This window comes from Caenorhabditis elegans, chromosome X (assembly GCF_000002985.6).
Source record: "Caenorhabditis elegans chromosome X".
Taxonomy (NCBI): domain Eukaryota; kingdom Metazoa; phylum Nematoda; class Chromadorea; order Rhabditida; family Rhabditidae; genus Caenorhabditis; species Caenorhabditis elegans.
Genome location: NC_003284.9, coordinates 14861854 through 14874924, shown reverse-complemented (window position 1 = coordinate 14874924; position 13071 = coordinate 14861854). Strand labels below are relative to the sequence as shown.

At 38.4% G+C, this 13071-nt stretch overlaps 4 protein-coding genes and 2 non-coding genes across 6 annotated transcripts; 5 read left to right on the top strand and 1 right to left on the bottom strand.

Moving 5' to 3' along the window:
• The first annotated feature begins 187 nt into the window (after positions 1-187).
• F31F6.12 lies at positions 188-624 on the top strand. Its single transcript, NR_072609.1, has one exon. It is a non-coding gene; the product is annotated as an Unclassified non-coding RNA F31F6.12 (non-coding RNA).
• A 1433-nt stretch (positions 625-2057) lies between these two features.
• On the top strand, positions 2058-3089 carry F31F6.3 (uncharacterized protein; the record flags this gene model as incomplete). The annotated part of the gene is made up of 3 exons (NM_078069.2): positions 2058-2134; positions 2186-2891; positions 3009-3089. The coding sequence occupies exons 1-3, from the start codon at positions 2064-2066 to the stop codon at positions 3087-3089; spliced, it is 858 nt and encodes a 285-aa protein (NP_510470.1). The 5' UTR covers positions 2058-2063.
• F31F6.2 (uncharacterized protein) lies at positions 3045-5911 on the top strand. Its single transcript, NM_001383678.2, has 5 exons — positions 3045-3057; positions 3107-3252; positions 4250-4326; positions 4382-5081; positions 5200-5911. The coding sequence occupies exons 3-5, from the start codon at positions 4250-4252 to the stop codon at positions 5317-5319; spliced, it is 897 nt and encodes a 298-aa protein (NP_001369915.1). The 5' UTR covers positions 3045-3057; positions 3107-3252; the 3' UTR covers positions 5320-5911.
• Positions 5912-6624: 713 nt separating this feature from the next.
• Positions 6625-7824, top strand: F31F6.1 (Protein kinase domain-containing protein; the record flags this gene model as incomplete). Its single annotated transcript, NM_078067.2, has 3 exons — positions 6625-6695; positions 6749-7593; positions 7643-7824. The coding sequence occupies 3 exons, from the start codon at positions 6625-6627 to the stop codon at positions 7822-7824; spliced, it is 1098 nt and encodes a 365-aa protein (NP_510468.2).
• A 1256-nt stretch (positions 7825-9080) lies between these two features.
• On the top strand, positions 9081-11316 carry C27C12.3 (Serine/threonine-protein kinase ATR; the record flags this gene model as incomplete). Its single annotated transcript, NM_078066.5, has 4 exons — positions 9081-9202; positions 9260-10074; positions 10124-10269; positions 10402-11316. 4 exons carry the CDS (start codon positions 9081-9083, stop codon positions 10519-10521), a joined length of 1203 nt encoding a protein of 400 aa, NP_510467.1. The 3' UTR covers positions 10522-11316.
• A 1455-nt stretch (positions 11317-12771) lies between these two features.
• C27C12.10 lies at positions 12772-13048 on the bottom strand. The gene has a single exon (NR_072608.1). It is a non-coding gene; the product is annotated as an Unclassified non-coding RNA C27C12.10 (non-coding RNA).
• Positions 13049-13071: the final 23 nt, after the last annotated feature.

Sequence of the window (13071 nt, the reverse complement as noted above, 5' to 3'; positions counted from 1 at the left end):
GAAGTTTTTTCGCAATGAGAAATTTTTATTTTTCTTCGTTGGAAAAACACGATGAAAAATCATTAAAAAGTTGCATCCAAATTATTACATTTAAAGAAAACGATGAAACCTTCAAAATCGTCTTAAAACTGAAATGATTACTTGAATAGATCAACGTGTGCAATTGAAGACAAATTGTTTTGGGTAACGCCACATGATTAAAGTAATCTGAATTGCGAAACTCAATCACAATGACACTCTTGACTCAAAAGTGTACTTGAATAGACAACGATGAGTACCTTGATGCGTTTGTTCTAGATTCTTTGTTTTTGAGATTAGTAAGGCAATTTTCAATAACATTTTATATTTGTGTCAATGAAGTTATTTTTAGTTTCAATTATAACAATTAAAAAAAATCAACAACTGGGGATACAACTGGAATTAAATTCTAAAATACAACCGAAAAGTCTCCAGTCTTCGGTTTCAAACACCTATGTGACAATACGTGTTCAAGGTTACCAAGGCGCGAAACATTCAATAGACTCAATTACATCTAATTACGTCCCTCCAAAAAGAAACAACATAGTCCGTTAGAACCTAACGGTGTGTGGTTTATACGACAATTAAAGGGTTCTTGAGACTTTTGCAAAGAGTGAGGAAAGTTGTTTAGAGAAGGAGGAAATAATGATGGATGATGAAAGGATGGAAAACGATTTTTTAGTGAGAGTAGTGATGGACAAATTTTAGAAAGAAAATTTATAGACACGAACCTATTTTTTAACAGAACATGGGTAGATGATTTGAAACTATGAAAACAGTTTGCAAAAAAAAATTAATATTGGAATCGAAAAAGCAATTATTTCAAAATCATCTAACAATTACTATATTTAAAAAAAAATAATGTTTAAAGGCGGAGTATCGAAATCTGAGACTTTGCTTTTTTAGATCTAAAAAAAAAGACCCAACACTACCTAATTTAGCAATGAGACGTTTTGAAAAATTCTAAAAAAATGTTATGGCAATTCAAAGTTCTGAAAAAAAAGGCCCATTTTCAGCTGAAATCAAAATTTACGCCAACTTCCCGTTGCCAAAGCGTCTGGAACTTAATTTTTTATTTGATTATAACTTTTTAATAATTATTTTGATCGTTTATTACGCGTTTTTCCGTTAATTTGAATACATTTTCAGCCAGTGGTGCACAAATAAAAAATACTTATTTTTTTGAAAATTTTGAAATCTCATAACGAAACATCCTTTAATGATTTCTAACGTATTGCCTGACTTCCATTTTGTGCGAGTGTTTTTTTTTATTTCTAGTAGTTTTGCTCCAAAACTGTTCAGATCATCAAAAGTATAGTTTGTTTTTTGCTCCGTTTTATTTTAATAAGAACAAATAGCCATTGTAAAGTCTATAGAATTTTTATATTTTAAATAGTTACAGATCTATAATTATTTTTCCTTTATTTCTCAGTGTACAAAAATGAGAGAGCCTCCGGGCTGTGACAATGAAATTATTTTTGAAAAATCCATTCAAAAGTTGGAATAAGTCAGCTTTTATTGTGATAAATCTTCCAAATTGAAACCCATTTTTTCTCTCTCTCACTTTTTATATCTCTAGAAAAACATTGTTTTCGCAATCGGTGTTTTGCGCGCGCGCGGAGGAATGGTTGTCAATGGAGCGCACTTGCCGCAACTTGTGAAGGTCCGCAGTGTTCTCGGCTGTTTTCATTCAGTTTTGGATGTTTCGTCGATGTGCAACTGCTTTTTTTTGTTCTCTTTCTTTTTGTTCTTTTGAAATTTTTTAAAAATTTTTCTACTTTAAAATATTAATTTTTGATTTGTTTTTTAGTAATTACAGTTGCGTGAAAAATGCAATTTTGCGCAGCCGGTACCCCGTTTGCAAGCAGCGGCGGCGGTTTTTTCAGTATTATCTGTTTTACAATTTTTTGGGTCTTTGTTTTTAGTAAAAAAAAAATAAGACTGAAAGCCGCGTCCCTAACTTAAAAACAGGGCCCACTCTGCGGAACTGCTGTGTTCACGGAGCGATAGCTTTGGCGCGACTGTATTTTGTGTTTCAGGTGGTAATGTCTATTGAGCAATACTTCCAACACCTTGCCTGTGCACCAACTTCTCTCAACTTGATTTGGTTCACAGTGTAAGTCTATTTCTCAATTCAGGTTTCATAAACTTTAACATGACTTTACAGGGAAATGAGCGAACTTGCGAAAGAATTGCCGTCTAAGGAAGCGAAAACAGGATTGATCAAGTCAATCGCACATATTTTGCACGATGAGAAGTTTGAAAAGATTCGCGGGGACGAAGCGATGCTCAATCTTTTCGAGATGCTCGCCAAATGCAGCACGAAAATTGGTGGAGCTGAGGTTTACAAGCAAGCGTACGGATTGGATCTGTTTAATTATTACAAAGAATTCTACTTCCAATGGGCACACGAGTGTGGGAAGATAAAATCGGTCAGCCAATTTCGAACGGTTTTCTTCTTGGCTCGATCCCAACTTTTCTACCACTTGTCACCGATTTCCATTGAAAAGGATTTTGAAAATATTTTCCAACAGTACTTTGGTAAGCTGTCGATGCATCATTGTCTGGAACGTACGGAAACTCTCAACAAGCTTTTTGCCGGATGCTCTGTGGAGGAATTTGCGTCAGCGGAGAATGTTATGAGTTTTGGAAACTCTCGTGAACTTTCTGGCAGAAGCGTTGATGTGCGACCAAACCATAGAGTTCTTGAAGTGGCTCGCGGAACTATGATGAGCTCTTCAGAAATTTCGCCAAACAAGAGTGACTCATCAGTTCTGTTGAATAAATCGCCGCCAACCAATTCGCCAATTATCAAATTTGGCACCTACCCGAAGATCCATCTGCAAAACGTTTCTAGCTCAATGCTCAACGCGGTATGTCATTCTATCGATTTTAACCCAGTGCTATTTGAAGCTAGCATGTGAAATAATTCTTTTGTTGGTTGCTTATTTGTTAAAATTCAGATTTTACTTTTAAATTATTTTTTTCAGAGACGTCGACAGCTCACTGCCACAGTCACAACCGTAGATTCTCAAAAAGGCAAGCCAACATTTGCAAATGAAACTTACTAAACTTTTCAATATTTCAGATATCCTTCACAGAGGAGCAGTTAGAGGAAACATCGTGCTCGAAGCATCTACATGCTCAACTCCAAAGGAAGAGATTTCAATTGTCAACTTCGGCACCTACATGAAGAACCAGCAGCACCAAGCTTCTAGCACTATGCCCAACTCGGTAAGTCATTTTATCGATTTTCCTTACTTACTTTGATACTTTGATGTCTGGTCGGTTCAAGTTGCGAGGCAACTGCGGAGCAGTGACTACGCCAACTACGGTTTCACCTCCATGTTAGCGTATCGCAGAATCTACATTGTCTAGACCTGGAGCAGATTTAATGAGTTTACTGGTCTCTAGTCGTACTTTGCACTAGAGAATGGCTAGAACGGGATTGCAATTATGAAGACTTAGACTTCGTGCAAGACTTGATTCATTTGAAGTAGGGTTCAACGATTTTCCGGATTTCTATGCGGTTGGCAGTAAGATCTGCTATTTCGAGGTATTTCAAAGAAATGTTGGCAGGGGCGGATTTCCCGATCCGCGATCTGGATCGGGAGATTCGAGAAATTATATTCTCTCTTTTGTAATATCGTTGGTCCCTTGACGTTTGAGAGCAGGAAGGGAGCCAGTCCTTGCCAGAAAGGTTTGACAAAAGATTCGTACGAACCGAAGCTTGAATTGTGTTTTAAGTCTTTGATGGCGTTTTCGTAAAGAGTCTTTAAACGAGTGAACGCGTTCGGATTTCGACGAGATAGCCCATGTCAATCGAATCAAACAGTGATCACTGAGATTGAAGTGATTGGAGAATGTGTTGACATCCTTGACAAGATGGATCATTTATGAAATGAAGAAGTCGATTTCCATCCTCCCCACACCCTTGTTCCCGGCAACTGTCCACCTTCTGTTTTTTTTTTTGGGAATCTAGTTTAGTTGGGAGAGACGAGTGAATGAAAGGCAGTTGAAGAAAAAATTTCCGTGGATGTTGGAGATTCCCAAGACGTTGCCAAAAATCCAGGGAGCCAGTTCGTCATTCCGCGTTGTTTTTTTCATTCAGTCGTTTGATGTTTTTTGCTGATGTTCAAATGCGTTTTCTTGTTCTTTTGATTGTTGCAGTTACCCAGAAAATTAGACAATAATTTTTGCTTTATTTTTTAATTATAATTTTGTGTTTCAGATGGTGACGCCCATTGAACAATCCTTCCAACACCTTGCCGATGAACCAACTTCTCTCAACTTGATTCGGTTCACAGCGTAAGTTTTTTTTTTTAAATTTCAGTTGCATGAACTTTGACATGTTCTTTTACAGGGAAATGATTGAAATGACCACAGAATTGCCTTTTAAAAAAATGCAAGCAGGATTGATCAAGTCAATCGCACATATTTTGCACGATGAGAAGTTTGAAAAGATTCGCGGGCCCCAAGCGATGCTCAAACTTATGATGCTCGCCTACTACACTACGAAAGTTGGCGTACCTGAAGTGGATAATCATACATATGGATTGGATATGTTCAATGATTACAAACAATTCTTCTTCCAATGGGCACACGGGTGTGGAAAGAAGAAAGCGGTCAGCGAATTTCGAACGGTTTTCCACTTGGCTCTATCCAATCTTTACTACCAGATGTCACCGACTTTGATTGTAAAGGATTTTGAAAAGATTTTCCAACAGTACTTTGGTCAGCTTCCGATGATAAGTGGTCTGGAACGTAAGGCTCTCGACAAGCTTTTTGGCAGAGGAATGATTGAGAAATTTGCATGGGCGGAGAATGTTATGAGTTTTGGAAATTCTCGTGAACTTTCTGGCAGAACCGTTGCTGTACGACCAGACCATAGAATTCTTGAAGTGGCTCGCGGAACTATGATAAGCTCTTCATATATTTCGCCAAACAAGAGTGGGTCATCAGTTCTGTTGAATGAATCCCCGCCAACCAATTCGCCAATTGTCAAATTTGGCACCTACCCGAAATTCCAGCTGCAAGACGTTTCTAGCTCAATGCTCAACGCGGTATGTAATTTTATCGATACTAATCCAGTGCTATTTGAAGCTAGCATGTGAAAAAATTCTTTTGTCGGTTGTTTATTCGTTAAAATTCAGATTTTACTTTTAAATTATTTTTTTTCAGAGACGTCGACAGCTCACTGCCACAGTCACATCTGCGGAATCTCCAATGAAGCAACCACGCATGGCGACTGGAAACTTTAACGATAGAGCATCCACCAGTTCTGGAGGTCCCAAGAACTAGAAATCTACTTGCAACCTAATTCACTTTTTTTATGTTTGTTTCACCTTGATTCAAGTACTCTTGTTTGTTTCCTTTCCCCATTAAGCACACATTCTGAGGTTAGAATCGTGTGATTATGCTTTTTTCAATCACAAATTTGCCGGCTATCAGTAATTTCCTGCATTTACCATAATCATTTTTGAGCTCCCATATTTTCATTTATGTCCCTCTTTCCGGCTGCTGTCTTGTAGAGACACCGTGATCCCCTTACACCTAGCTTCCCCCAGTTACCAGTTACAGTTGTTTCCCCCAGTTACCAGTTACAAATATCCTCTCAAAGCTTTTGTACTTGACTAGTTTTAGAAAATATTATTGAATGACTAAATATTGCTTTTAAATAATAATTGAAGATCTCCCCGATAGAAAAATTCCTCCACTTGCCATTTAAAATTTACGAGTTTTCATTGTTTTTTCGTTGCCTTTTTTTTAAATTTCTAGTAGTTTTGCTCACCTTTTTATTTTAATTTACAAAAGTATTAATACGTATTTTAATTTCATGAATTATACTTTTTTTCCTCAAATTATTGTTGAATAAAAAGTTTTAATTAGACAACCCATATCTTCCAATTGTTTTTGTTCCACAATTGTCTCAAATAGCCATTAAGGTCGATTGAATTTTTAAATGTCAAATAGTTGCAGATTAATATTTATTTTTCCGACATTCTTCAGTTTACAAAAAATTTTCGGGCTGAGACAATGAAATTATTTTCCCAATTCTCAAAAATTATTTTTATGTGAGAAGTCACTTTTTGTCGTGGCAAAAGTTCCAGACTAAAAATATGTTTTTCTATGCCTATTCTTTCTGTGTGTTTTCTCAATCTACGTTTTGCGCGCGGGTGGGAGAAACGGGTGGCGTCAATGGAGCGCACTTGCCGCGACTGGTGGACGCGTTGGTCCGCAGTGTTTTCATTCAGTTGTTTGCTGTTTTGTCGGTGTTTGACTGTTTTTTTTTGTTCTCTTTCTTTATTTTTTTCTACGAAATTGCATTTTTTTTTCACTTCAGAGTATTAATTTTTGCTTTCTTTTTCAAGTAATTCAAGTGATCGCTCCGTGAAAACTAAAATTTTGCAAAGCTGGAATCCGTTTTGAAAGCACGGATGACGGTTTTTTTCAGTCTTCTCTGTTCTATAATTGTTCGTGTCTTTGTTTTCAGTAGACAAGACTAAAAGCAGCGCCTTGGGCTTAAAAACAGGGTCCACTCGGCGGAATTGCGGTTTTCACTGAGCGATAGCTTTGGCGCGACTGTATTCTGTGTTTCAGGTAGTAATGTCCATTGAGCAATCCTTCCAACACCTTGCCTGTGCACCAACTTCTCTCAACTTGATTTGGTTCACAGTGTAAGTCTATTTTTCGATTTCGAGGTTACATAAACTTTAAAATGACTTTACAGGCAAATGGGCGAACTTGCGAAAAAATTGCCGTTTAAGGAAGCGAAAACAGGATTGATCAAGTCAATCGCACATATTTTGCACGATGAGAAGTTTGAAAAGATTCGCGGGGACGAAGCGATGCTCAATCTTTTCGAGATGCTCGCCAAATGCAGCACGAAAATTGGTGGAGCTGAGGTTTACAAGCAAGCGTACGGATTGGATCTGTTTAATTATTACAAAGAATTCTACTTCCAATGGGCACACGAGTGTGGAAAGATGAAATCGGTCAGCCAATTTCGAACGGTTTTCCACTTGGCTCGATGCAAACTTGGCAACCGAATGTCACCGACTTTGATTGAAAAGGATTTTGAGAAGATTTTCCAACAGTACTTTGGCATGCTGTCGATGCAACGTGTTCTGGGACGTACAGGAACTCTCGACCAGCTTTTTGCCAAATGCTCTTTTGAGGAATTGATGCCGGCTGAGAATGTTAGAAGTCTTGGAACCCCTGTTGAACTTTCTGGCGGAAGCGTTACTGTGCTACCACACCGTAGAGTTCTCGAAGTGATTCGCGAGACTATGAGCTCTTCAGATATTCTGCCAAACAAGAGTGAGTCATCAATTCTGCTGGATGGATCCCCATCAACCATTTGGTCTGCCTGTCCCAATGATTCGCTGGAGTTGCTTCGCGCTCGTCGGTTGAAAAAATGTGAATTGCAGTCTACGGTCAATGATGTAGTGCTATCCAAATACACTGAATCTTTCTCAATGTCAGGACAACCCTTCAATGACAGAAGCTCTGCAAAGTCCAAGGGAATGTTTGCACAGAATCTTGCAATTTCTACAACCGTAGATTCTCAAAAAGGCAAGCTAACATTTGCAAATGAAACTTACTAAACTTTTCAATATTTCAGATATCCTTCACAGAGGAGCAGTTAGAGGAAACAGCGTGCTCGAAGCATCTACATGCTCAACTCCAAAGGAAGAGATTTCATTTGTTGACGTTTCCACCTACATGAAGAACCAGCAGCACCAAGATTCTGCCACAATGCCCAACGCGGTATGTAATTTTATCGATTTTACTTACTTACTTTGATACTCTGATGTCCGGTTGGTTCAAGTTGCTAGGCAACTGCGGACAAACTCTTTTCATTTTTCACGGTTGGTACGTGTAATGGACTGCCATGGAACCTTCAGAGTGAGAATTCCCAGTCTTATTCTACGACGACGACTTGTCCAGACCTAGCGGAGTTGTGGTAGAATTGAGTATTTGTCGTCAATGTCTTTATTCAATCTCTTCTTCTGTCCTCCAACGGCACGTTCCCAATTTTTGTTTTTACTTGGGTCCCCTTCGGTGCGGATTTTTGTCCAGCGGCTTTGGTCTCTACTCAAAATGTGTCCCGCGAATTGTGATTGCTTTGCAAGAAGGTATCGATTCAGGTTGAAGTTCTACTTCCGAATTCCTGAAGCTTCGATGAGATCATTGACAGTTCTTTTGAGTCTCAGGGTGGATCCAGCATTACATTCCCAAGTTTCACTAGAGTGTAGGAGAGCTGGTAGCACAATCTGCTCGAAAAAGATTACTCTTTCATTGTTTGGTATGATTCTCCAGACGTCCTTACCTTGCCGGGGAGTTTTGAGGAAAGATTCGCACGGCCCGGCAAGTGGTACATCCATACAAATGCGTTCTACTCTGATAATTTGAGTTAAGCCAGGTTTGGGCGCGTTTTAAAGAAAAAAGCGTTGGTCCAAAAATTTCAGAATTTATTTTCGAACATTTTTTAGATGCATCACAAAAATGTTGGACCAGCCGTTTTTTGAGAAAAATGCGCCCAGACGCCCAGATGTACGGTAGACAAATTGCGTACATGTATCACTTTTCGGGCCGTGATTCTTACGAACCGAAGCTTGAATAGTTCTTCAAGTCCTTGATGGCGTCTTCGTAGAGTTTCCAGTCTCTTTCCTTACCAATGGATGGAGGTCTCCTCGAATTAAACGGTGATTACTGAGATTGAAGTGATTGAAGAATGTGTTGGCATCCTTGACAAGATCCATCCTAGATGAAAATGAAGAAGTCGGTTTCCATCCTCCCAACACCCTTGTTCCCGGCAAATATCCACCTTCTCGCGAGTCATTTTGGGAACCTTGAGTTCAGTTGGAAGAGACGAGTGTATGCAAGGCAGTTGGAAGTTGAAGAAGAAATCTCCGTGGTTGTTGGATTTTCGGAAGACAATTTTGGAACGGCTTTTGCAGACTTGAACGTAGACGTTGAGATCCAAAATCCTGACTTTTCTGAATTCTAATTAAAGTTCAGAAATTCACAAGCCAATCCACGAGACTTTCCACTTCAAAATGATGATTTTTGCTTTATTTTTTAGTTATTATTTTGTGTTTCAGGTGGTGACGCCTATTGAACAATCCTTCCAACACCTTGCCAATGCACCAACTTCTTTCAACTTGATTCGGTTCACAATGTAAGTTTTTTTTTTAATAAATTTCTGTTGTACCGGCTCTAACCGGCTTTTTTACAGGGAAATGAGCAAACTTGCCAAAGAATTGCCGTTTGAGGAAGCGAAAGCAGGATTGATCAAGTCAATGACAAACATTTTGCACGATGAAAAGTTTGAAAAAATTCGCGGGGACGAAGCGATGCTCAAGCTTCTTGAACTTCTAGCCAAATGCAGCACGAAAATTGGTGGAACTGAAGTTTACAATCAAGCATACGGAATCGGCCTGTTCAATAAATACAAAGAATTCTACTTCCAATGGGCACACGAGTGTGGAAAGATGAAAGCGGTCAGCGAATTTCGAACGGTTTTCCACTTGGCTCGATCCCAACTTTACTTTCAAATGCCACCGACTTCCATTGAAAGTGATTTTGAAAAGATTTTCCAACAGTACTTTGGTAAGCTGTCGATGCATCATTGTCTGGAACGTACGGAAACTCTCAACAAGCTTTTTGCCGGATGTTCTATTGAGGAAATTGCGTCAGCGGAGAATAATATGAGTTTTGGAAACTCTCGTAAACTTTCTGGCAAAAGCGTTAATGTGCGATCAAACCATAGAGTTCTCGAAGTGGCTCGCGAAACTATGAACTCTTCAGATATTTCGCCAAACAAGAATACGTCATCAGTTTTGCTGGATGGATCGCCATCAACCATTTGGCCTCCCAGTGATTCGCTGGAGTTGCCTCGTTCTATTCAGATGAGAAAGTGTGAAAGAGAAAGTGTGAAAGCTGACACTTTTTCAATGTCAGGACAATCTTTCGATGACAGAAGCTTTGCAAAGTCCAAGGGAATGATTGCACAGAATCTTGCAATTTCTACAACCGTAGGTTCTCAGAAAGGCAAGTCTACATTTGCAATTGAAAATCAATAAAGTTTTCTATTTTTCAGATATCCTTCACAGAGAACCAGTTAAAGGAAACAGCGTGCTTGAAGCATCTACATGTTCAACTCCAAAGAAGGACACTTCAATTGTCGACTTTGGCACCTACATAAAGAACCAGGTGCACCAAACTTCTAGCACTATGCGCAACTCGGTATGTCATTTTATCGATTTTAATCCAGCGCTATTATGTAGAACATCAGTTTTGAATGTTAAATAGTTCATATGCCGATTTTTGCATCTTAATAATTCAGGTTTTTTTCTAATTTGAATTTTTATGTTTCAGAGACGTCGAAAGCTTGCTGCCACAGTCACATCTACGGAATCTCCAATGAAGCAACCACGCATGACGACTGGAATTTTCAGCGATAGAGCATCCACTATTTTTGGAGGAACCAAGCACTAGCAATTCACTTGCAACATATCATATATCACCTAATGTACCGTTATGATTATTATTTAAAATTGATTCAAGTACTCTTTTTGTTTTGTTCCCTTTCCCCATTAAGCACGCATTCTGAGGTTAGAATCGTGTGATTATTTTTCTTTACCCCATTTTTGCCGGTTATCCGTAACTTCCTGCATTCACCATAACCATTTTTGAGCTCCCATATATTCATTTGTGTCCCACTTTCCGGCTGCTGTCTTGTAGAGACACCGTGATCCCCCTCACACCTAGTTTTCTCCAGTTACCAGTAACAGTTACAGTCATTAGCTAAATATCCTTTCCAAGCTTTTGTACTTGGCCAGTTTTAGAAAAAAGTATTGAATGACTAAATATTTCCTGTAAATAATAATTGAAGATCTCCCCGATAGAAAAATTCCCCCACTTGCCATTTTTGAGCTCCCGTATTTTAATTTTTGGCTGAACTTCCGGTTTCTGTCATATAGATACACCTTAATTCCCCGTACACCTAGTTTCCCCCAGTTGCTATTGTTAGTTAAATTTTGCTGCTCTAGTTATTTAGAATAGTATTACCTCTCCAAACTTTTGTATTTGACTAGTTTTATAAGAAATTATTGAATGACTAAACATTGCCTGTTAATAATACTTGAAGATCTCCCGGATAGATTAGCTCCCCCAATCGCCATTTAAAATTTATAAATTTTAATTGTTTTCCCCTTACCTTGATTCTTTCAAAATGCCCCCATGTTCTACTTTTAGTGTGGTTTTACATGCGAAAATAAACTTTGTGTAGAATTCATGTTTCCTTTAATTTTTCAGAGTCTAGTATTGTTTCTTTGACTTTCAAAAAAAAACACCGAATTGAAATTGAAAAGTATTGAAACGTAGAATACAGTCAGGCTGATGCAAAAATTGCTGGCAGCCGCAAGTTATTGTATTTTCTTTGAAATGAAAATATTTTAAATGAAAAACAAGTTATCACTTGTGGGGTTCTGGGTTCAATTTAATTTTTCTCCCTAATAAACAAATACATGCCCAGAAAAGAAAAATAAAAACATGTTCATTTGAGTTGCTTCTTATAATGTGATGTGATGCTCAATATTTAACGTGATTAGAAACAAAAAAAAAATTTTTGTAAAATCCCCCACAAGTAGCAACTTTAAATTTTAAGTTGTCCCTAAACCCTGCTCATAAAAACCTACAATGGTCATGAAATGTACAGTATGACAAGAACTTTTACATCATTGTTATTTTGCGTTATTTTGCTAATCCGTTTGCAATCACACTAGTTTACCGGATCATGTCATTGCATGCCGCTTGTGCAACATCACTTTGAGGATGATCCCACCATAGCGAGTCAAAAGGACGCGAGGAAGAGTATCGAATGTTCGACACCTTAACAGGATTAGAGGAAGACACTTTGTTTGTGCATGGTATTACAGGTTAGATTGTTGCACGGGGTGAAGAGGAAGGCGACGAATTTGGGTTAGTGGAGGAATCATTGAACTGAATAGAAAAAATGGTATTGTAAAGACTTTTCAGAAACCATCGAAAAAGTTGCAAAAACTGTATAAGAGTAGATCCAATTATGGCACTGGGTGTCGCCAATAAAAATCTCGACTTATGGGAGTCCAATACCATTATGGTGCAAGGAATTGTAACTCAGCGGTGCGCTGCAATGAGTTCTTTTCATTTTCTGCAATTTTGACTATTGCCGAAATCTCAATAGCCGAAAGGTTTCTTGCAGTGCAACCCTGCAGCAATTTTATTTTTTTGCCAAACTAACAACTCAACAACTCAACAGATGCGATGTTGATAAAATAAGCAGTGAAATAGTACGGTATCTGAAATTGTACTGTATTTCTCAAAGATCAAACTTGCAGATCATTGCTCATTTTATCAGCCCATAAATAGTTTTTGATTGTAAAATATTATTATCAAAAGAAGTATTAGTGATTAATTTTGAATAATAGTTTTAAAGACATCAAGTAAGGTGTTCAGGTTACGATACTCTAGGTAAACTCAGATGATTCTGTCCTGTTTCGCTTTTCGAAAGTAAAATATTCAAATTGCCTTTCTCCACATTATCAAGATATTGTCTTTCCGGAAACGCGACTAATTCACATTTTGAAATCTTTACATGAAAACAATACTTGTACACAATGACAATCAAAACTCTACTCCAACCCTATACTTTTCAGTCATTTGATATTTAGTTTATATCGGCCCATATTGCGGCGCATATCAAACTTTGACATGTGGTGGGCTCATTACACGGGACGGGAAAAGGGGGGTTCACAATATTGCATATACAATTATGTGACAATTTCCGGTATGATGGGGGCCAAGAAGCATCTTACTCGTCTTGAAAAATAAACAAAAGTGGGGCTTTGAATCAGATGCACAATATTGTGCACATCCGCCCTGGCTCGGTCGATTTGCATCCAGCCAGCCGGCTGTACGCTAACCATCGGGCTCTCCAATCAAATGTCGAGCTCCGCCTACAATCTACAGACCGAGCAAGCGAAAGAGGCGGAATCACAAATTGTT